At 42.5% G+C, this 22,204-nt stretch overlaps 1 protein-coding gene across 2 annotated transcripts in view; it reads right to left on the minus strand.

Annotated features, from left to right (window-relative positions):
- STAC (SH3 and cysteine rich domain) overlaps window positions 1-22,204 on the minus strand; it is a gene marked incomplete at its 3' end in the record, with an annotated part of 118,455 nt that overhangs the window by 11,938 nt on the left and 84,313 nt on the right. For both annotated transcript variants that reach the window (XM_080934431.1, XM_080934430.1), the window contains 2 exons: window positions 14,235-14,299; window positions 10,063-10,151 (listed from right to left, as the gene is read on the minus strand). In XM_080934431.1, the coding sequence (XP_080790557.1) occupies window positions 10,063-10,151; window positions 14,235-14,299 (154 nt within the window). The remainder of the gene's footprint in view (window positions 1-10,062; window positions 10,152-14,234; window positions 14,300-22,204) is intronic.

The following is a 22,204-nucleotide window of genomic DNA, read 5'->3' on the forward strand; positions in this document are numbered from 1 at the left end:
AAACCCTGTGCCTTGGGGCACCTGAGTTTTTGGTTGTCCTGAGAACAAACCCTGCTGATCCTTTCTGGAAGCTCTTTGTTCTTGATTGTCCATTGTCTTTCAAACCTTCTCACATTGGACATGATTCTCAGTGTGCTGAGTTACAGCCATCAAAGAACACCCTACCAAACAACTCTACTCAGAAAGCCTTGCCCATCAGCCTGAAGAGAATACAAGTCTAATGTTTGTTTACCTGAGGATAACCCCAGTTGGCAAAAGTGTGTTGTGCATAGAGCTAGGAATGGTACTTCCCAAGTGGGGCTGGCTATGTGGAATCTTCTGGAAACTATTATTGAAGCAGGTTTCATGTTTCATGTATGAGAGTTCCTAGGGGCAGGCTGATCTAAGACCCCACAGTCAATTTCTTCCATTCCCTGGGTGGATCAAGGGTTCTCAGGAGTTCTTACAATGCTCTCATTCCCTAATAAAGATACTTCTTCTGAGGATAGCTCTTTCATTGTTGGGAGAGCAGGAGGAAGTCAGAAAAATGATCTACACATTTCCATCTCTGCCTGAATAGCCAAAGAAGATTCCAGGATGCTGAGCTTATATTTTCTGAGTGTCTGTGATATTCAGGCCTGACTATGTACCAGAAGCACAGAGATGGCAAGGTTTCTCTAAGCCTCCGTTTCTTTAACTGCGCTGAGGATGACACAGCAGCCTCTGGCGGCATCTCTATTTTTCTTTCAGACAAACATATTATTTTCTACAAGTTGGATAAGGAGAGGTAGGCACGTAGAGAAGCCTCCTCAGACCTTGGAATCCCATGTGAAAGGGTGAGCCATTCAAGGCATAGGGTAGGGCCCTATGGTTTTGATTTTTAAACACTAAGTTGCATTAATAATTATATAAAACATTTAGGCAAGTTCACTATAAGTGGTGGTCACCATTGCTATTAAGTCATTATTACTGCCCTCAGGCTGTTGGTCATCTCAAAAGCAGAAATCTGTAAACTGGGAACCAACAGCGAGCTTCCTCCATGAATGAGGAACAGGTACCAGGTAAAGCAGACCAAGTGTGGATTTAGATCCAGGTGAAAATCCCAGCATGAATGGTTCTGATCCTGAGCTGTCACAATAATATCCTTTAAATTTGTATGTTATGCATATTAAGAAATAGGTTATAAAATATAGTTTGAAAAGTTGTTCTGTGGATTGAGTTAAAACACGTGGAAGACTTTGGTACTATGAAATTGATAATTTACTCCCAAACCTGTCATTTTCCACTTAAAGACAAGGTGTAGTGGGTGTGGTCTACTCTGTCTCCCCCCCCCCCCCATCACATAAAGATGTGGGTCTTTCTATGTTTCCTAGGCTGGCCTTGAACTTTTAAATCTCTTGCCTCAGCCTCCAGTGGATCTGGGATTACAGAGGCATACCACTGCATACTGCTACACTGCCGTCATTAATTTTGGTCTGGGACAATTGGTAATGAGATGTTTGCTTCCTTCGACAGCCTCAGATCCTAGTGTTAGGGATAATCAGAACCCAGGAAGACTTCTGCCTTTGTTTGTGTAGACCCAGTCTCCTTTCTCTTTATCCTCTGACCACAAGGTACTATCAAAGCCACACTTAGCAGATGACTATACGTGCCTCATCGCAGTGGTCTTTTTGTAGGATTGAAAACAGCAGGTATCCTGTCGGAGGAACAATGCCCACTGCAAGAAATGGACAGAGCCAGCCATGTCTGTGCACATATTGGTAGAGACAGAGAGACTAGACTCCTTACATCAGGGTTTGGCTCTGTGGCTTGCTGCAGGATATTAAGCTGCCTCTCCCACTATTCAGGGCTTATCAAAATGCATGAGAGTTTGCAGGCATTTTGACTGGTTTTAATATCCCATGCCCTAGCGTATTCATTCGATGAAGAGAAGTCTACATTGAGTCAATTGACACCACCACTCAACCAAAGCAGATGTCCTTGAAAGAGCCAGCCCCTGGGAGAGGCAAAGGGAACTAGGCAAATGACTCTTTTCATTTGAGATTTACCACTCAGTTTTTTTCATCAGACTCATTTCTCAGTAGGCATTAATCTGGTCCAGAATTGTTTACAGCCCCGGCATATCAGGAACTTCTTGACTCTGCAGTTTGATTTCCATTCTAAACCGGAAAGTCTTAAGGCTGCTTGCTTTTTCTCCCAGGCCCATATTCTAGCAGGAACATTCAGTGAAAGGACCATTGGAAGGAAGTTGGGAGATGTTCCGAAACTGTCATGGATCATGCTCTCTAGAACCTAATTGAGAGAGGCGTTTGAGTGCGAGGGAGGCGGCTGAACACATTAGTGACATTGGGGAAGGTCTGGGTTTCTTGACATAGTGCAGCATCACAAAATAATATGCACCAGAGACTTTCCTCAAATAGCCTTAATTGGATTTTGATGTCCTGGCGACTGTGAAGATTATTTTTAAATCAAATTGGTGCATTAGAATTACATTTAGTTTTAATTAAGTTGATGCATTTGCCAAGCAGTAATGTACTTAGAGAATGGAAATGAGACACCGAGGGAGTCTTCTTCTGTCTCATTTGTCTCGAGCATTACTCCTTTCTTATCTTACAGAGGGTTCTAACAACGGGCAAGGTGAACTTTACAGTGGGTCAGAGGTAAATGCTGCTCTCTACAGGTCAAAAGGGAATCAGGAAACTGGAGTTTCTCTCTGTCTGTCAGTCTGTCTGTCTGTCTGTTTGTCTCTCTCTCTCTCTTTCTGTGTGTGTGTGTGTGTGTGTGTGTGAGAGAGAGAGAGAGAGAGAGACAGAGAGAGACAGAGAGAGAGAGATAGAGAGATAGAGAGAGAGAGAGATAGAGAGATAGAGAGAGAGAGAGAGAGAGGACTACATGGAATGTTGTTCCTCAGGAACTGTCTACTTTTGTCTTTTTGAAGTAGTCTCTCACTGGACATGGAGGTTACTGAATCAGCTGTCTCTCTACCTCCCCAGTGCTGGGAATACAAGTGCAAGCTACATGCCCTGGTTTTGTTTTTACATAGGTTTTGGGCACTGACCTCATGTCATCATGCATATGAGGCAAACATGTTATAGCTCGGACTGTCTCCGTAGCCCTGCCTTCTAGTTTTGAGTCTGTCATTGGCTGATGACAGTCGGAATTGCTTTCAAATCTAGAACACAATCAGAATCCAGGTGAACATCTAACCACACAGAGTTCTAGGCAGGATTTGATTTAGGGTTTAGGTCTATGGTGTACCCAGGAATCTCAACTTTAATAACACTCTCCACAGGAATCTTATGGTTTATAACCAATGGCTTTACTCTTCCAGTCAGCTTTCTCCTCTCAAACACTGCTGTCTTGAGCAACCTCACGGCTTTACTAAAGAACATAAGGGATGGGGAAAATCATGGAAGACTTGGAAATGGACAAAATAATAAGGTTATTGTCTTTCTTTCAAAGACTTTGTGATTTTCCACTGCATAAAAGTTGCAGAAAACTGATAATAATGCAGTTGTCACTGTCTCTAGAAACGAGAGAGTGTTGTGTCTAGCATAATCTCATCAGGAACACCCCACGAATTCTGGCTGTTCGTGAATTATTTGTCAGTTCCTATCAGTAGCCCTCATCATCGTCACACATGTGATTCTCTTGGAACCAAGTGTGACATCTTACCAGCTCTCTCAGTTATTATTGAGTCAGAGAATCATTTGAATAGATAAAAGTCACAGGCTTGACCTTGACCATAAAATTTCTGCACCAGGAGTAAGGCTTCATGAGTGCAGTCTATAGACCACAGGCTTCCTGGACTCTGGGGTCAAACCTCGTCCCGATAGACTTCTCGGAGATTACTATGCATGGTGAACTTGGGATACATGACTACATTGTCAAAGCTCATTTTCCAAAGACAAATGGAGGATAGATAGATGATGCATACACGTGTTCAGGGACAGGAAGGGAGTTCTGCAGCACGGTAGGGTGAATGTGGTCATCGACAGTTGACTTGATGACACCTTTATGTCTACATATCGTCACTGGAGATTATTCCCAATGTTCCCAACACAGAAATGATAGCTCTTTATGGCACCAGGTGTGACAGTTATTCTGATTCAATAAATATAAACTATAAACATTTATTCAGCTATCATGCAGCAGCTTACAGATGCGTGCAATGATGTGTCAATGAAAAATAAAATTAAGGTTGGGGACAGAGCTTGACTGGTGAGGAAATTAGTTTGGTTCTTAGAGATCACATTAAAACAAAGCCAAAGCTCAAAGCCCAAAGCCAATGCCCAAACCGAAACCAAAACCCAATGAAAACAAAGCTGTTAGGCTGAGTATAGTGGTACATGCCCATAATCCCAGTGCTGGCATAGCAGAGACATGTAGATTCTTAGAGCTTGTCAGCCCAGCCTACTTGGTGAGTTTCAGGCATGTGTGGGACCCTATTTCAAGAAATAAAAATAAACATAAAGGCAGGCAATTCCTGAGGAATGATACCCAAAGCTATTCTCTGCCCTCCACATGCACATGTATGTATGTGCCTATGTATACACACACACACACACACACACACACACACACACACACACACACACACACACACTCACACCCTTTCACACACATGAAGTTCACACACATATCCACATACACACTTAAGAAATGAAGACTTAACTCTTTAAAGCCACAGGTTTTTCAGAGAGGACACTGACCAACATCAACATAGGGTACAAAGTACAGGTGGGAACCAGGCTGGCATGGTCAGCCTCTCTCGGTTCTGGTCCCCAGCCTCTACTTTCTACTTTCCTTAATGCTGGTTGTCTTACCTGGTCTTCCAGAAGACAAAGAATCACAAGACAGAACCAACAGCTGGCTTCGTGTGCCTCAGCCCTGAATTTTCAAGACATTCTCTGGGGTTGGCATTTGCCCTCAACTTGGTTACTTATTAAGTTTCTTTAAATCTAGAGATTGAGTTTTTACCTCTTTATTCTTTACCCCAAAAGCTCACAGGCAGACTCCTGCAACCTGGGTTCCAATGCTGCCTCCTGCAGAACCTTCTTTGATGCCCCAAGACTGTTTCAGTGTCTGTCTGGGGTGTGCTGTAATGCCAGGTCTCCACCATCCAGCACCTCACACCAGACTGTAATTTCTGTCTGCTCTTCTCATGCCTCCTAGCGCCATGACCCCCTTAAGCTCAAATAAGGGACAACTTCCTAAGAATACATCTTAGAAAAAGCCATATGTAGGTTAAAGTCATTTTCAACTCAATGTCAAATTCAAGAGACATAAATTTAGGCTACCCATCTCCTGGTAACCAAACTCTTGCTTGTTTGCTCTCATTCAGATGCTAGCTAACCAGACACATGCTTGCTTATTCTCGTTCAGACATTAACTAACCAGAGACATGATTGCTCTGTTACTCTCTTTATGTTATGTCTTACTCTTGTTCAGACTCACCCACAGAATGTCAGAGACTTAAAGCTTCCAAGAGCCTGGCGATTCACAATTCTAAATTGTTATTTAGTGTTAAAGAGATGTGTTTTTCTCTAAAACTCTCTCTCTCTCTCTCTCTCTCTCTCTCTCTCTCTCTCTCTCTCTCTGTCTCTCTCTCTCTCTGTGTCTCTCTCTCTGTCTGTCTGTCTGTCTGTCTGTCTAGGCATTCTGTCATACACAGTCATTAATTTATATCTTCCTTAGAATTTAATAATATTGAAAAGGCAGTTCCCCTTTTCTCAGTCAGGGCTCCTAAGCCTTTTTTCATCCAAAACCTGCCATCTCTTCTCCCCACCTGAGGAAAAATGGCCATTATCATATAAATCTGTTTGAAGAGAACTAATAAAAATGAAAATGGCTTCGATATGAGAAGTTGACGCAGAGTCTTTGACATCAACACGACACAGTCACTGAATATGTATTTGAACCCTTTGCTCTTCTGCATGCTCTTCATCCTTTGCGTTCCCAAATGCAGTAATTTCTATCCCTTGATGATTTATCTGCCAAAACCATACAAGTTATTTCTACTGATTCAAAACAAACAGTGCCTGGGTGTGAAGAAGAAGCAATGACTTCAAGCCTTTCTCATCCCCAGAGCAGTAGAGCTCCTGGGGTAGTTATATCCTGAGCGCCGAAGGTAGTTTCTCAAGAGAGTTTACAGGGGGAGGCAGAGATAACTCAGTGATTCCAGAATTGTATGAATATAAGTTGACGTATGTTCTCTGAAATAAATAATCCAGAGAGAATCACTAGGAGAGGAAACACTACAGCCAAGGGACACTGAGTTAGAACCGAGAGCATGAAGAAATTTAAGAGGTAGAGGTGTGTGTGTGTGTGTGTGTGTGTGTGTGTGTGTGTGCTGGGGGTCCTGGAACAGGATGACACAGACTACAGGAAGCAAAGATCCTCTGTCTATGGTGCTGTGGTCCTTTTGTTGAAGGGAAAATGGGCAGCAAATTAAACAGAAATCAGCCAGGATGAGGCTGCACAAGTCTTGAGTCTCCACAAATAAGGTGTGAGATCCAAAGACAGTGGAGGACACTGGCTTTGAAGCCAGCCTGGGACTATGAGGCACCTTCTACATGTTCAGGGTTAGAGACTCAGACAGCTTGTGTGGCTCTCTTGACATGTGAGGTCATGGAACTGCATGAGTGACTTGCCTAGGATTTAAGCCAAGGCCAAGTGGTGCCGTGCTTTGGTGCTTTGCATTCCTAAACATTCAATGAATTCATGCTGTCCAGCTCTGTCTGCCTCCCTCCCTCTCTCCCTCCTCTTCCTCTATCCCTCTATTCTGGAAAGAAAGAACCTACTGTGGCACATGGCTATAGTCCCCGCACCCACTGGCCAAGGTAGGAAGATCCTGAGTTTGAGGTCAGCCTGGGCTACAGAGTGATACATGTTGGTCTCACAACAACAACAAAGCAGAACAAGAAAAACAAACAACCAAACAACCAAAATAAATCAGAACTGAAATGGTGATGTATCTACCATGTACTGGATATTGTGCCCTTTTGTAACCCCCTCATCCTAAGAAGCCCAGACTTGATTGTTCCTATTTTCACTATTAGGAAGCTGAAGTCCACAGTTAGGCTTTGCTCTCTTGTTGGATGAGAAGCACGTGGGGAACCCTTGCACCTGACTCACTGGTTTAGATCTACCTATGAAAACTGTACTGTGGCCTTGACCCCATCCACGTCCCACCCACAGTGAGCAGCACGGGACAGTAGCAGACACAAAGTTGGAAACCCCTAGACCAGGTGTCCCCCTGCCAATCTGGCACAGATCCTAGGGGTTGAGTTTACTAGGATTTAGATAAGTAGAGAATAAATATTGAATACATTCTGAGCAAGAGGTTCAGGGGAGCCCCTCAGGCTGGCCAGAGGCCAGAGGAGTATGACTTCATTCTTCATGGGGAGATGCCCTGATCTACTGATAGCGGGTACCAGCAGAGGCAGTGAGTTAATATGGAGGACTATGAAGACATTTGTACCACTGGCCTCTGGTAGATAAAGCTTTGCTTGTTGCTAGGCAGATCCATAAGGAATCTACTGAAGCCATGGCTCATCTGCTCTGACTTTTGGTGGCTGGCTTTGATATCTGAGCCTTTTGTTGTTTTTCCCAAACTCCTATTTCCAACATTTCTTATATGCTACTCCTCTGCTTTCTTTCCCAAGGAAGGTACCCATCACGTTCCCCTGGGTAAGTACGCAGGTAGATAAGAATAGTACGTAATCAAAATGATTTTTGTCCCCTTATGGTTGAGGAGGAAAAGATAATTCACAAAGTCCCAACTCATTCGAGGAATTATACTCAGTCCACTCTTTATTGCTTTGAGTATGCTAATCCAGTTCCTGGATCTTAAAAATGAGAACCTACAATGCCTTAGATATAATAAATAAATAGATAAATAAATAAATGTATGATTTATCACTTTGATCACCCACTCCTGGGAATGAATAGTTCTGCTTGCCTGGAAGCAGATTGTAAATGTTGCAGTCGTGACCAGACATCTTGGCTTTTAATGGCCTGCAACCAATAAAAAAAATAAACACACAGAGTTACGACAGCCTGCACAGAGCCAGACACCCGTCAATGTCCCTGGTAACATTCAGTATTGCTCTGCAACTGCTGTTAAAATAATTTAGGGAATTCAGGATACTGTTCTATTGGGAGATGTGGGCTAACACAATAGGGACATAGTTCATCTTCAATTTACTTCTGGTATGTCACCTCATGTGTGTGCAGGTGCACACGTGTGTGTGTGTGTGTGTGTGTGTGTGTGTGTGTGTGTGTGTGTGTGGAGGCTAGAGGACAGCTGTATTATTCCTGAGGAACCATTCACCTTGATTTTTGAGGGTGGATCGCTTACTGACCTGGAACTTTCTGAGTAGACTAAATTGCTGGCCAAGGAGTCTCAGAGGTCCATCCATCTCTGCCTCCCTAGCTCTGGTTCACAAGCTTATACACCGTGTCTCCTCCTCTTCCTTCCCTTCTTACTCTTCCTCCCTTTCTCCTTCCCCCATTCTTCTTTCTCCAGGAAGGCTCTTGGGAATTGAACTCAGATCCTTGTGCTTGCAATGCCAGCACATTACCACTTGAGCCCATCTCTGTCTAGTATCTCACTGCACATCCCACACACCCAAATGGCCATCTCAAGGAGCTCAGTACGACTCCCTATTGCCACTCTCAACTCCATTTGTATCTAGTCAACTGTGGCCGATCTCTTGAAGGTCCCATGGTAGTCACAAGGCCAGAGAGACAATGACTTAGAGATTTGGGTTGTCCCTAATGAAATGTTAGCCCACTAGAAAATGTCAGATCCTCTCCCAGAATTCTAGGACTAATCAGACACTGCTTACATCTCAGACAATGAGTTCATCCTGGAAAGTTTACCCAGTGAAGGAGGAAACTCAATTGTGGTAGGAGTGTAGGGTGGAGACTGAAGCAAAACTTGGCACAAAGAAACCAGACTGGAATAACTGTGCCAAGGCTGACATGTGACATGCACCAAACACAACTTACACAGAGAAACTGAAAAGGCAAAAGCATGCACTGCATAAAAGACCCATACAAGGTGCCACTCTGCTAGGTGCAGGTTCCATGGAACGGTCCCCACCCCCAGCTCTGGGTCACTACTTCCTTGTAAGTGGTGGATTTTTTTCTTTTCTGCAATAAACTCTCTCGCCACTGTGCACTTCAGAGGATTCCCCATAGATTCCAATCTGCACCTATAAACAGTATGCAGTTGTCATCATCTGAACGACAACAACAACAGCAGCAAAGAAAAGAAAGAGGCCAAGATGCAAACTCTGAACACTGCTCTAAGAAGATCAAGCATCACTGAAAGACAGACTCAAGCAAAGCTGACCTGAGGTGGGAGGCAGGAGACTGACCCTAACAATTGAAGCTCAACTTTTCCATCGATGCTAATTTGAGGATTAAATAAACCTTTTGATTATCGATTAGTGAATGTCAAGTACATCTAATGCTTAACCTGCATGGAAACCTTTACATCCCATGGGCCATGAACTACAGACACGCTTTGCAAAGGTCCCAGATCAGCATCGGCATCAGCATCATCTTCAGACTAGATAGATGCACACTCTTTGGCTTCCATAAAGATCTGTTCAATAAGACACCTAGGACAGGACTCCGAAAACAGCTGACGTGTTAGTCCTGCAGATTGGGGGATGCATAAAAGCATTTGTGGATCATTGTCCTAATGACTCCCTTAAGATTATTATTGTTGTTGTTGGCAGTAGTAGTAATGTGTGTGTGTGAGAGTGTATGCATGTGTGTATGCATGTGCGTTTGTGTGTGCACACGTGCACTCATGCATGCGTGTCACAGTGTGCATGGATATCAGAGGGCAACCCTTGGAGTTTAGTTCTCTTCTTTTATCATACATTCTAGAATTTGAACTAAGATCAGAAGGCTGGCTTTACTTGTTGGTTCATCTCACTGGCCCCCCTTCCTTCCTTTTTACATATAAAAGTAAACATTTAAAATTGTCTTTCATTCATTTTATTTACACACACACACACACACACACACACACACACACACACACACACACACACACATTTTTACCTCATTTCCAAGTCTTCATTCTCCTGTGGTATAAATCTGTACAAGGCAACGTAGGTGTTCATCTGTAATGGGTCTTTGGAAAGAGGTCCCTGACAGAGAGACAGAGAAAAATGAGCCCAGAGAGACTGACAGTAGAAACGTGGATGTAAATTCTTGACCGCCGCTCGGTGCCCGAGTACAGCTCTCAGGAGTCACACAGCTGCCTGTCACTGAGGCTTCTCTCTTGGCTTGCTTTTAAAATGACATTATATTAGAGAAAGGGTTTTCTCTGTGTAGCCCAGGCTGGCCTCATATTCACAGAGATCCACCCGTTTCTGTGTCTAGAGTGCTGGGATTAAAGGCACTCGCCACCACGCCCAGCTCTTTAGCTGTCCTTTAATCCTGGAGTCGGATTCCACTACAATCTATTTGAAATGGTTGGGACATCTCAGAAATTGTATTTTCTTTGGGTGATTTTTTTTTCTCTTTGACACAGTTCTTCAAGAAATATGTCAAAAATGGGGACGCTTTCTATTTTTCCCCATTTTCAGGCATGTGTGTGTATTAGGCATATATGGGACTCACAAATTCTCGGGTGCATGTACATGTATGTGCATGTGGAGGCCCAAGGCTTATGTTAGGACTCCTCCTAGTCATTCATCTCCCCTCCTCATGGAGGCAGAAGCAGATGTATCTACTTTTGCTAGGCCGCTTGCCTGTAGATCCCCTATTCCTATCCCTTAAGGTTGGAATTACAAGTGAGCCTCTGAGCCCTCCTGGCTTTAATACTGGTGATATGCATCTGATCTCCGGTCCTCAGGATTGTGTAGCCAGTGCTTTAACCACTGAGCAGTCCTCCCCTCTGCCTCAAATGGAGAACACTTTTCCTAAAAAGAGAGAGTCATGAGAATAGGCATAAATAGAATTTGCTTCCCAAAATAGACTTTTATAAGGCGTCTTAATCATTTATTTGTTTGTATCTGTGTGTACGCCCAAGTGTGTGTATGCATAGATGTAACTGACATTTTAGGTGCCTTTGGACACCAGAGTATGCCATCAGATTTTGTGGAGCTGGAGTTACAGAAGGTTGTGAATCACTTGATGTGACTGCTAGAAACTGAGCCTGGCTCTTCTAAAAGGGCCATGTCCTGGCAATTCTTATGTCTGCTCAGCATGAACTAGAGTCGTTGGAGAAGAACCTCAGTTGAGAAAATGTTTCTTTAAAGATCAGGCTGTAGGCAAGCCTGTAGGAGATTTTCTTAATTAGTAATTGATGGGGGAGGGACCAGCCCATTGTGAGTGGTGCTACCCCTGGGCTGGTGATCCTGGGTTCTATAACAAACCAGGCTGAGCAAATTATGAAGAACAAGTCACTAAGCAGCACTCCCTTCAGGGCCTCTGTGTTAGCTCCTGCCTCTGGGTTCCTGTCCTATTTGAGTTCCTGTTCCAACTTCCTTCCATGATGAACAGTGATGTGGAAGTGTAAGTCAAAAATAAACTTTCTTCCCTGAGTTGCGTGGTCATGGTGTTTCATCAAAGCAAGAGTAACCCTGACTAGGACAGAAATTGGTTCCAGGAGAGGGAGGTACTGCTGTGACAGACCCAACCATGTGTTTGTAGGAATATTGTGGAAAGACTTTCAAACTTTGTGCTGGCAAAGCTATCGAGTGTCCAAAGCCTGATGGGTTCTTCTGTGGGAGCTCGGAAGATAAGAATGTGGAGAGCCATGCAGACAGTGGAGGCCTGTCTTGTGACTCTTCAGGGGGAAGTAGGAGAGAATCCTTTAATGACTCTACAGGGCCATTTGCTACTTTGAGTTAAGAGTTTGTGGTTCTGGTTAGGCTGGGGCTGAAGAATCAGGTGGAATTAGCCAAGCACCCAGGGCCACTGAAGTAAAACCTTGTTTTACTGGGACAATTGATGCTGGTTATCTGGAGCGAAGAAATTAGGGTGATTAAGGAGAGACCAGCATCCCCGAGGTGAAATCTTCTGGGGTGTGCTTCCTCAGAGTCAGCACACAGAAGCTGTAGTCCAGGGCTTCTTTACTGTGCTGATGGCTGAACATGGTAGTGGAAGAGTCACCCAGGTGGCACAGGTTTGAAGGTGTGAGCAGCTCATGGAGAGCCGCAGAGGCTTGGCACTATAGTAGGGTTGAAGAGAGCCCAGGAGATGCTATTGGTGAAAGACTGGCCCAGTTTCACAAGAGACCCCAGCACTTTGGGGATGACAGTACCATGGGATGATTGACAGAAGGGGGTTTTCTGTGAAGCTAACCCGAGCAGAGGAGACAGGGTGTGTGTGCTGCAGCTGGGAGAGCTGGAGAAATCACCCAATCCCTTGGAGGAGCCCAGAAGATTTTTAGTGAACCCCAGATATTGGATATTGAGTCCTTTACACAGTTGGAGTTTGCTTTTGCTTTATTCAGATTGTGAACATGTTCTGTTCTTTTTCCTCTTGAAGTGAGAAAATATTTAGCTTAAAATTTATTTTTATAGGAGTCCCCCGAAGACATTTTAAATGTTTAAAAGGGAGTTTAGGTTTTTAAAAGAGATTGACTATTTTAAAAGGAATGAACTTTCAATGTGTTTGAATTTGTAAACACTGTGAGACTTCTAAAGTTATTTATGCTTTTCATGTGAAGTCTTGGGGGCAAATAAGAAAGGAGAAGTTGTGGCTTTTCATTGTGACAAGTTTTTGTGTCAAAATGGCAAGGAATCTATTGTGCTGGCTAAGTTTTATGTCAACTTGATACATGCTAGAGTCATTGGAGAACAGGGATCCTTGGTTCCAAAAATGCTTCCGTAAGATAAAGGTATAGGCAAACATGTGGTATATTTTCTTATTTAGTGTTTGACATGGGAGGCCCTGGCCCATTGTGGATGATGCTATCTCTGAATAAGTGATTCTGGGTTCTGTAAGAAAGCAGACTGAGTAAACGCTGGAGATTTATGACAGAAATAGTAATAGTAGTCCTAATTAGAACAGGTGAGAAGTGTTCTCAACCACTCTCTCTAGACCCTTAAAGCTGACATTTTACCATTCGGGTGAAAGTTGGTCTATATATCAAAGAGCCCTGTTCATAGCAATCTGTTCATCTGTGGTGAGAAAAAAAATCATCGATTATTTGGCATTGGCCTGGTAGTTTATGCCACAGTTCCGCCATCTACTGACTTTGATATCTTACAAATGTGATAATAAAAGCTGCTGATTTCGATAGCTTACTGCCTGCCTGCCCAGTACGTTATTACTTGTGTTAACATAACTATCATTCACCACAACCCTGTGAGGTGGGCTATTAAATAGTCCTCAGTTTATTAGATTATAAAGGAGTCATGTAGTGTCCTATAAATATTAGCTGTTATTACTAGCCCCAAAATTGTAATGCTACAGATGCATTTATATTTTGTAATGTACAAGCGAAACTGATATATTCCATACATGCAATCACATAATGCTTTTGAGTACATTGTATAATATGATAAATACTTTCTATGTATGGATATAAAACATAAGACTTTCACGCAATTATAGCCTTTGGAACCTTGAATTCTTCTATTACGTATGTATGTATGTACGTACATATGTATGTGTATAGCATGTGTACTCCAAAGTCTATACGTGGAAGTCAGAAGATAACTTGGAGAATTTGTTCTCTCCTTTTACTGTGTGGATTCCAGGGATTGAAAGACATCAGTAGACTTGGCAGCAAGCACCTTTCTCTACTGAGCCATCTCATAGGCCCTTCATTCTACCACAATTTAAATCTCAGGAACCTTGGGTGATATTGCTTGGATCTATGATAGTTATATGTGCATATGTGAATGGACATATCTGATACAATAATACATTCTTGCATAACATACAGTGTAATCATAATACGATTTGGCAATTAACACAGAATAGGTCTTAGCTTGCAGAAACACATGACAGAAAAGTGTGCATGTCATTAATACAATGTGTATCCTTTTCACCTTTTGTATGCTGTGCCTGTTCTCTTCTGTGTTATTCATTATGCAACATCACATGCTTCACTGGCACCCATCAGACATGTTACGTGTTTCTTCAAATGATTTTAAAAGGAGGTTTGACATGAAACTATTACCCCCAGCCTCCAAAGGGATAGTGGGATTCACTTTGGTGATGACTGACAACTTGATCCAGGAACTCTCACCTGTTCTGGGATGTTTACATACCTGGTGGTTTATGGTCTTTACTTGGTCTCTGAAGTCATCGGTACCATTTTCTGGATATGTAAACACTGAGAGAGGAAAGAAAGCACAGGAGTTTTGTGTGGCAGGTAGCCATTTTTTGGGACATGGATGGAGAGACTATTTTGATTCCCCCCTGAGCCAGAGCTTATCATTGGCTCTTATCATCCTTCCTTCATCCTTTCAGAGATGCTTTCCCTCCTCCTCATGCAGCATCTGGTTAACCCTAGTCAGCATCCCACAGTCTGTGTAAAGTCAGGAATACATCCCCACCATCACTGGCCAAGTGTGTGTTTGAAACTTGAGTCTCTTCAAGCAGTGCCCCGTCAGAAACAGAGGCATGTTCACTGTGTGGAATCTCTTGAGAAGATAGTTTTGTTGCCTTCGAACATTAACCTTCCCTAAACACCAGGATTTTAGATTCAATATTACGATACTAGCTTCTTGATGTTGTCTTTATTCTGTTTTGAAGATTAAAGCATCCACTTTAAAATTTCACAATACACCCTGATTGTATAATCCAACTTACACAGGCTGTTGCCCCAATTTTCTTTGAGCTTTATTTTTGGGATGTGCAATCCTCTTCCTTTGTGTTGAAGTTATCACCCTGAAGGCATTGCCTTTGATAAAGAAGCCCCTTACAATGGGCAGTTCTCACTGTCCAGATGCACACTTGCCAGATCTGGTCCATGACCATGACCAGCCTGCCATTCTCACAAGATACTTCTTCCTTAGGGCAGTAAATTGAGGCAGATGGTTCCAGACAGATGCAGTAAGGTTTGGTCTGTAAATTAATCTACCACTGGGATGGCTTGGCAGTTTAGAATAACATGTTCCTTCTTGCTCTTCTTCTTCTTTTTGTTCTTGTTCTTGTTCTTCTTCTTTTTCCTTCTCCTCCTCCTCCTCCTCCTCCTCCTTCTCCTCCTCCTTCTTCTTCCTCTCCACCCCCTCTCCTCCTCCTCCTCCTCCTCATCCTCCTGTATCAAGAAGAGATAGGTACAGGATGGCACATCCCACAGGAATCTGCATAACTTGGTTCATTGGTGTCCTCATTCTCTCTGTTGTTTATTCATTCTCTTGGTTTTGTAAAACTCACACTGTGGGTGCATGCATGTGCGCATTACACGTCACATGTGCTCTTGGAGATCAAAAGACAACTAGTGGTAGTCAGTTCCCTCTCTTCATCATGTAGGGCCTACGAATTGGACTCAGATTGTCAGACTTGGACACAAGCTCCTTTACCCATTGAGCCATCCCACCAGGATCTCTATTGTTATTAAAAAAGACTGAGGAGCTTCTATGTTTAAAAAAAAAAAGATTCAAAGAAAGAGCCCCTGAAGAAATACTGAGGAGACTTAACTATGCTGTGTATTCAGTCTATAATTCCAGAGTTTACAGATATGTTTCATTCCCACAGGGATGCCCAAAGTGCCCATGTGATACCAACAGTGCAGCCTTGAGATGTGAGTGGTCCCTTCCCACATAGTTTGCCTGGAGCATTTGGACATTTAACTTGGTGTTGACCTACCAAAACAGGGCAGAGACTTGCAACACCCTTTCCCAGGATTACATCATCTTCTGAAATCCTGCTGTAAACATTTGAGTCTGTAAGTATAAAAGTACATTCTTCCCAAAAGAATATTAAATATTTAAAATGGAAACAAGCAAAAAATGCTCTAAAGAAAGAAATCCTATCAGGTGAGTCTACAATATGCAAATTGGACAGTTTTAAATGTCAGAGTGTTTTATCCTTGTACTGAATATCTATCTGAGCTTCTAGTTCAAAATATGTATTACTCCTGCGAAGTATTGAGAAAACTCTTTGAAATGACTAAGTTTGTTTTCAGATATGCAATCAAAAGCAGACGGTACCCAGGAACAGAGGAAGTTTTAAAATCTATTTCTCCAATACATTCCTTCTATCTAAGATTATATTTCTAGTTATTTAATTGACATGTGATCATGTGTGTATATGTGTATGTGTGTGCACATGAGTATAATTGATTATGGAGGTCAGAAGAAAATATCAGACTCCCTGGATCCAGAGTTGCATATGGTTGTGAGCCAGTCCTCATAGTGTTGGTGACCAAATCTGGCTGGGGGCTGGAAACTGAACTCAGGTTTCCTGCAAGACAGTTGCCCTCTACCCCAAACTGTTTTTGAAACTGCGATTTGCTTTAAAATGGAGAGTGTAAGGCAACTATATACCACACAACTGTGTATACCACACAACTGTGTATACACAACTATATACACCCTGCAACTCTGTATACTACTCAACTATGCACTTCACAACTGTATACTGTACAACCGTGTATACTGCATATCTGTATAGACCACAGAACAATGTATTGCACAACTGTATGTTGCACAGCTGTGCATACTGCACAACCATGTATACTACATGACTGATGATATGCTGTACAACTGTTACTTTTGCTGCTTTCAAGTTTTTTTTTTTTTTGTGGAAAATAATTTGGTTATTTATCTCATGACAAATGTTCAAAAACCATGTCCAGTGTGGGTGGAAGCTTTGCTGTTAGCTGTTGAGAAGCAGAATGACTCTTCCTTTGGCTGCATCCAGAGGGATGCCTTGTTTTGCTTCCGACTTTCTGTCTCTTTCACTTTGTGGACCTGTGACACCCAGGATACTTGTTTTAGTTAGGGTTTTACTGTTCTGAACAGTCACCATGACCAAGGCAAGAATTATAAAGATCAACATTTAATTGGGGCTGGCTTACAGGTTCAGAGGTTCAGTCCATTATCATCAAGGCAGGAAGCATGACAGCATCCAGGCAGGCATGGTGCAGGAGGAGCTGAGAGTTCTACATCTTCATCAAAAGGCTGCTAGCAAAATACTGGCTTCCAGGCAGGTAGACTGAGGGTCTTAAAGCCTATGCCCACAGTGACCTACCTACTCCAACAAGGCTACATCTACTCCAACAGGGCCACACCTTCTAATACTGCCACTACCTGGGCCCAGCATACACAAACCATGACACCACCTTTTTGTCTCCTGAGCTGATGGCTTTGTTTTACTCACACATGACACTCCAGGAGCTTACATTGCTGATGTGAGCTCGTTTGAGTTCTTGGGCTAATTCCAATGTAGTCACCACGCAGTAACCTTTAAAGGGACATCACTTGGTTCAGCTCACGAGACTCTTACTTCAGACTTCTGCATTCATATTCAAGAGACAGCGGCCAGTGATTTTCCCTTCTCTGGCCTTGTTTGGTTCTGAAATCAGTGTTATAATAACCTCGTAAACCACGTTAGAGAATGTGGCTGCCTGACCTCCTCGCTGTACTTGCACTTCCTGGAGAGAGTTTATAGAATGTGAAAATTTCCTATTCCTTAAATGTTTGGTAGAATTTACCTATGAAGTTGTCCCTTCTTGGTAATTTTGCTGTATATGGAAAAATGTAAATAAGTATCAGTTAGGTTTCTAGAAGGATTAGAAAGTGTTCACACTTTCTGCTTCCATCCTGCTACAGTTGGGTTGCAGACACGCTGGTGCTTTTGGTATCAGCTTGTTTAGAAAAGGTTGTCAAGCTTTCCGGTGAGAATTTGGTCATGGTAGTCTTTATTGTCCTGCGTGTTATGCTTCCCTTTTGGATATGGTGTCTTGATTCCCCACTCTCTTCCATCTTAAAATTTGTTAAGGCTTATACATTTTATTCCCTCTATTACACACTCAGGATTTATTGCTCTGTCTCTGCAATTTAATGATGTCTGTTTCTATCTATATTGTTACCATTGTCATGCCTTTTATGGATGATCATCTTGTTTTCCGACCTTTTATTAAGATGTATGTGTGTGTGTGTGTGTGTGTGTGTGTGTGTGTGTGTGTGTGTGTATGTGTGTGTGTGTGTGTGTGTGTGTGTGTGTGTGTGTGTGTGTGCATGTGTAGGGAGTCTAGAGGATAACCTGGAATATCATTCCCAAAGATTGGTTTTCTCTCAAATTGATTGGCTCCTCTTTCCCACTTTTAGCATTCAACTTCTGTTAGCTTTTGTAGTTTCGACAAATTTGATCTATTTTATTATCTCTTGTGTAGCTGTGTTGGATCTTTAATGAATCACGTTTTAGTAAGAACTAAACTGAAATATTTTTACACTTCCTTCAAACAGCATGAGGAATCTCTGAATGCCTGAGGTCTATTTATAGATCAGCACTTCGGATATTTTATTAACAGATGTTCAAAGCACTATTGCTTTTTAAAAATAAGCCGCCAATGTTTGCTCGATTTAACTACGCACCTGTCACTTTCCTTCCTCTCCCTTGTTGGTTATTACTGCATGTGTATATGGTGTGAAGGTGATATGCATGTGGGCATCAGAGGACAACTTTTAGGGGCCAGTTTTCTTCATCCCCAGTGGGGTCTGGAGGTTGCTCTGATGTTGATCTGGAGGTTGCTCTGATGTTGATCTGGAGGTTGCTCTGATGTTGATCTAGAGGTTGCTCTGATGTTGATCTAGAGGTTGCTCTGATGTTGATCTAGAGGTTGCTCTGATGTTGATAGGCTTCAATAACAAACGCTTCTGCTCACAGGCCCATCTCATGGGGCCTGACACTCTCTGCTTCTCACTTCTTCTTGTCTCAGAGTGTTTACTATGGTTGTTTTACTTATGATTCAAGGTTAACAGTTAGCCCCTCCTTCGTTCCTTTCCACCTCCCCTCCCTCCTTCCTATTAAAAATGTTATTTTCTTGTTCTTTAGCTTCAGTTATAAGCTGTAAGAAGTTCCTTGTGTGATTGTTATTCCTCTGCCTTTCAGTCTGCATCAATACTTGGTTGCCTTCGAAGTCCTGTTGCATCACAGAGATGCCTGGGTATGGCTCTGAGGAATGGTGTCTTCAATCAGTTCTGCAAGTTCTCAGTCAGAATGTTCTTGAATGTTCTCCCACTCCCACCTCTGTGTATGCATTTTGAGAGTGTCAGCAGGATGCATTTTGGAAGTCCTCACATTCCATTAATACCTTTACTCTCAGACTCCAGGACTTTGTTGCCCTGGGTATTCACTAGTTCTTGGCTCTGCTCTAGATGTTATTTTTCTCTTCCACTGTGTCTAATTCCTGATTCAATGTGATGATCCCATTTCTACTTTACAATATTCTAGAAGCTTTCTGGACATTTCTTCAAAATTTTAAATTTGATAAGCTCTTGCTCTTTTGTAACATTTCCTCTTTATGTTTAGCATTTTAAACATAAATGACTATATAATTCTGTTTGGCTTTGATATATATATATATATATATATATATATATATATATATATATATATATTTTTTTTCCCTCTAAGGCCCCTGATCCTAAAATTAACTGATTCTGCTTCTTCTCCTTGATAATAGTGCATTTTCCTGTATGTTGAACTTTGATTGTTAAGTTGTGTTTACTGAAAGTTTGTTGTGAGGAGTGATTGGATTCTCCATTTAAATTCTGTAGACAGGAGTTACCTTTGCCTCTGCTGTACAAATTATGACCTGATCTCATTTGACAATTTAAACAAAAACTACTATTTTGGCATGCTTATATAGGGAACATGGATTCAGAGTATAAATTCATGAAGGGAAGCTCCCGTCCCTCTCTCCCTCTCTCCCCTCTCTCCCTCTCTCCCTCCCTCCCTTTCTTTCTCCCTGTCATAACCTCTCTTTCCCTTCTTTCCTTCTCCTGTTCTGTCCTGTTTTCTCTCCCCTTCCCCATTAATCTCTTCTTTTTCCCTTCCCAATTGATGACACTTTAGCATTTTCGATCTAGAATCAACATATACTAAAGACAAAAGTATGTGTTCAAACCTAAGTTTGCTTATTTTTTTTTCCGGGGTAAAAGTTTTTCACCAAGTGCAAACTGAGGCTTTACTAGGCTTTGTGACATCTCTGAGTGGATGTGACTGGCTCAGTCATTTTGGAAGAAAGGTTCTAAGAATGTGTATTGCTCATGATTGGTACCCCTCTCCTTTTCCAGGAAAATCATGATCAGTGTGGCCATAGTGACTAAGGCTCCTGGGAACACTGTTATCTGGCATTTTGAGAAGAAACAGGCAGCTGCCTGTTGCTTCTCCATTTCTTTCTTGCTTTGCCACTGGTGAAGTTGTTATCAGTGAAGCCTAAAGCAGAGACCAACACCTCCCCTGGCTATATCTGTGACAGACCCAGGAGAACTGAGACTAGAAAGTGGAATTCAGACTTGCCCAAGACAACTTAGAACAATAAACCCTAGCATTCGAGACATTAGTCTGAAACGAATCCTCTTCTAAGGTGGCTGGAGAGACATTCCTCAAGATATCTGGCATGATATTTGACTGAAAGGCATAGCATGTATGTGAGCTGTATGTGTTTTTGGACATGATGAAACATGTCATTCAGCACTGGTTGTGAGCACTACAACAGAACTTCTAAAAGGCCACGCCTTCTTGCCATGATCAAGAGGATGCTAAGGAAGCTGGAATGCATCAGCACGCTCTCTTCGAGACTGGATGGATGAGGGATTGAGATCAAGCAAAAGAGTGGAACAAGCAGTTGCCTAATTGATCCCTTTGGCTGCTAACAAATTGTGAAAAAGCCATTGCTGACCAAGGGATGCTTCCAAATATCCAAAGCCTGTTGGAAACTTATAGCTCAATAAATTCTTAGGGGAATCTCTCATTTTCTATGATTTTCTTGTATTACTCCTCTTTTCCCTATTCCTCCCTTTAAAGAAAAAAAATTGGAGATGGGTTCCTTATGTAGGTTGGACTGGCCTTGAACTTGTGATTCTCCTGTCTTTGCCTCCCGGGCATTGGGATTTCAGGTGAGTGCTACCATGTCCAGTTTCTACAGATTTCTTTTAATATGGCTATGGAATTTCTCCTGAACATGGAATAGATGGACAATAGTCAACTTTATGCTTTGAGGGTGTTTGTTCTTAATTTTTCATCTCTTCAGAATGTGCTATATGGAGATGTGTGTGTATATGTTGGACATGAGAGAAGTTCAATGCTCTAATTCTACTTCCCAAACACCCCAGATCTTACATGCATTTGGGCTCAGCAGTGTAGGTGGACTGAAATTCTGTGGTTGGTTTTACATCATCTTAATCAAAGACCATGGCAGCCGTTTGGAATCATAGTTATTGAAACTGTATTTAAAAGCTGCTTTTGCTACCAAGCATTGCTCCCCACTTAGACCCACAGGCAATAACAAGCAAGGTGAGAGTCTGCATCCCTGCCTTCATTTTGTATCTGTAGTTGGCTTGAGGCTCAGAGATAAGCAGTGGTCCTTACCTTTCTCCCTAAGTCACTGTGAACTCCAAGAAGAACAAAGCCTCTCAGATGAGGATAACCATCTATGAAGATGAGGCTGTAACCTTGCAAATATCAGATTGACAACTTACTGCCAAGCTGGACCACTGCGCAGACGAAGCTGGGTCAGTGGGTCAGTACTGGGCAGGTGTGTAGCTTGACCAAGATGCCTTAATAAGGCACACCTCTTGCTCTTTATTAAGAGATGTATTTTCTTCCCATTTACTCATGTGCATGTATATGTGTATGCATGTATGTATGCAGACATACATGTGTATGGGTGCTTTTGGAGAAGAGAGGTGGGCATTGCAGCTCCTGGAGCTGGAGTTACAGGTTGTTGTGTGCTATCTGATAGGTGCTGGGAACTGAACTCTGGTCCTCTTCAAGAGCAGCAAGTGTTCTTAACCACCGAAGTCTCTCTCTAGCCCACCTTGTCCTTTCTTTAAACCTCATGTCTGGACCTTGGGCTCCTGTGTCTGTTTCTTTTCTCACTGTGGCTACCTTTTTCACTCTGCCTTTCACCACCGTGCATCTGTCTAATCAGCTTATTGGGGATGGGTGTGGCCACACCTGGCCTTTTGGGACTTCTAGCGATGTCAACGTTTCCTTTTCAGACATGAGGTAGAAGGTGGTTACTCAGCACCTCTAGGTCTCATGGTCTCAAAGTAAAGTCCAC

The sequence above is a fragment of the Micromys minutus genome (genome assembly GCF_963924665.1).
Source record: "Micromys minutus genome assembly, chromosome: 21".
In the NCBI taxonomy this organism is placed as follows: Eukaryota; Metazoa; Chordata; class Mammalia; order Rodentia; family Muridae; genus Micromys; species Micromys minutus.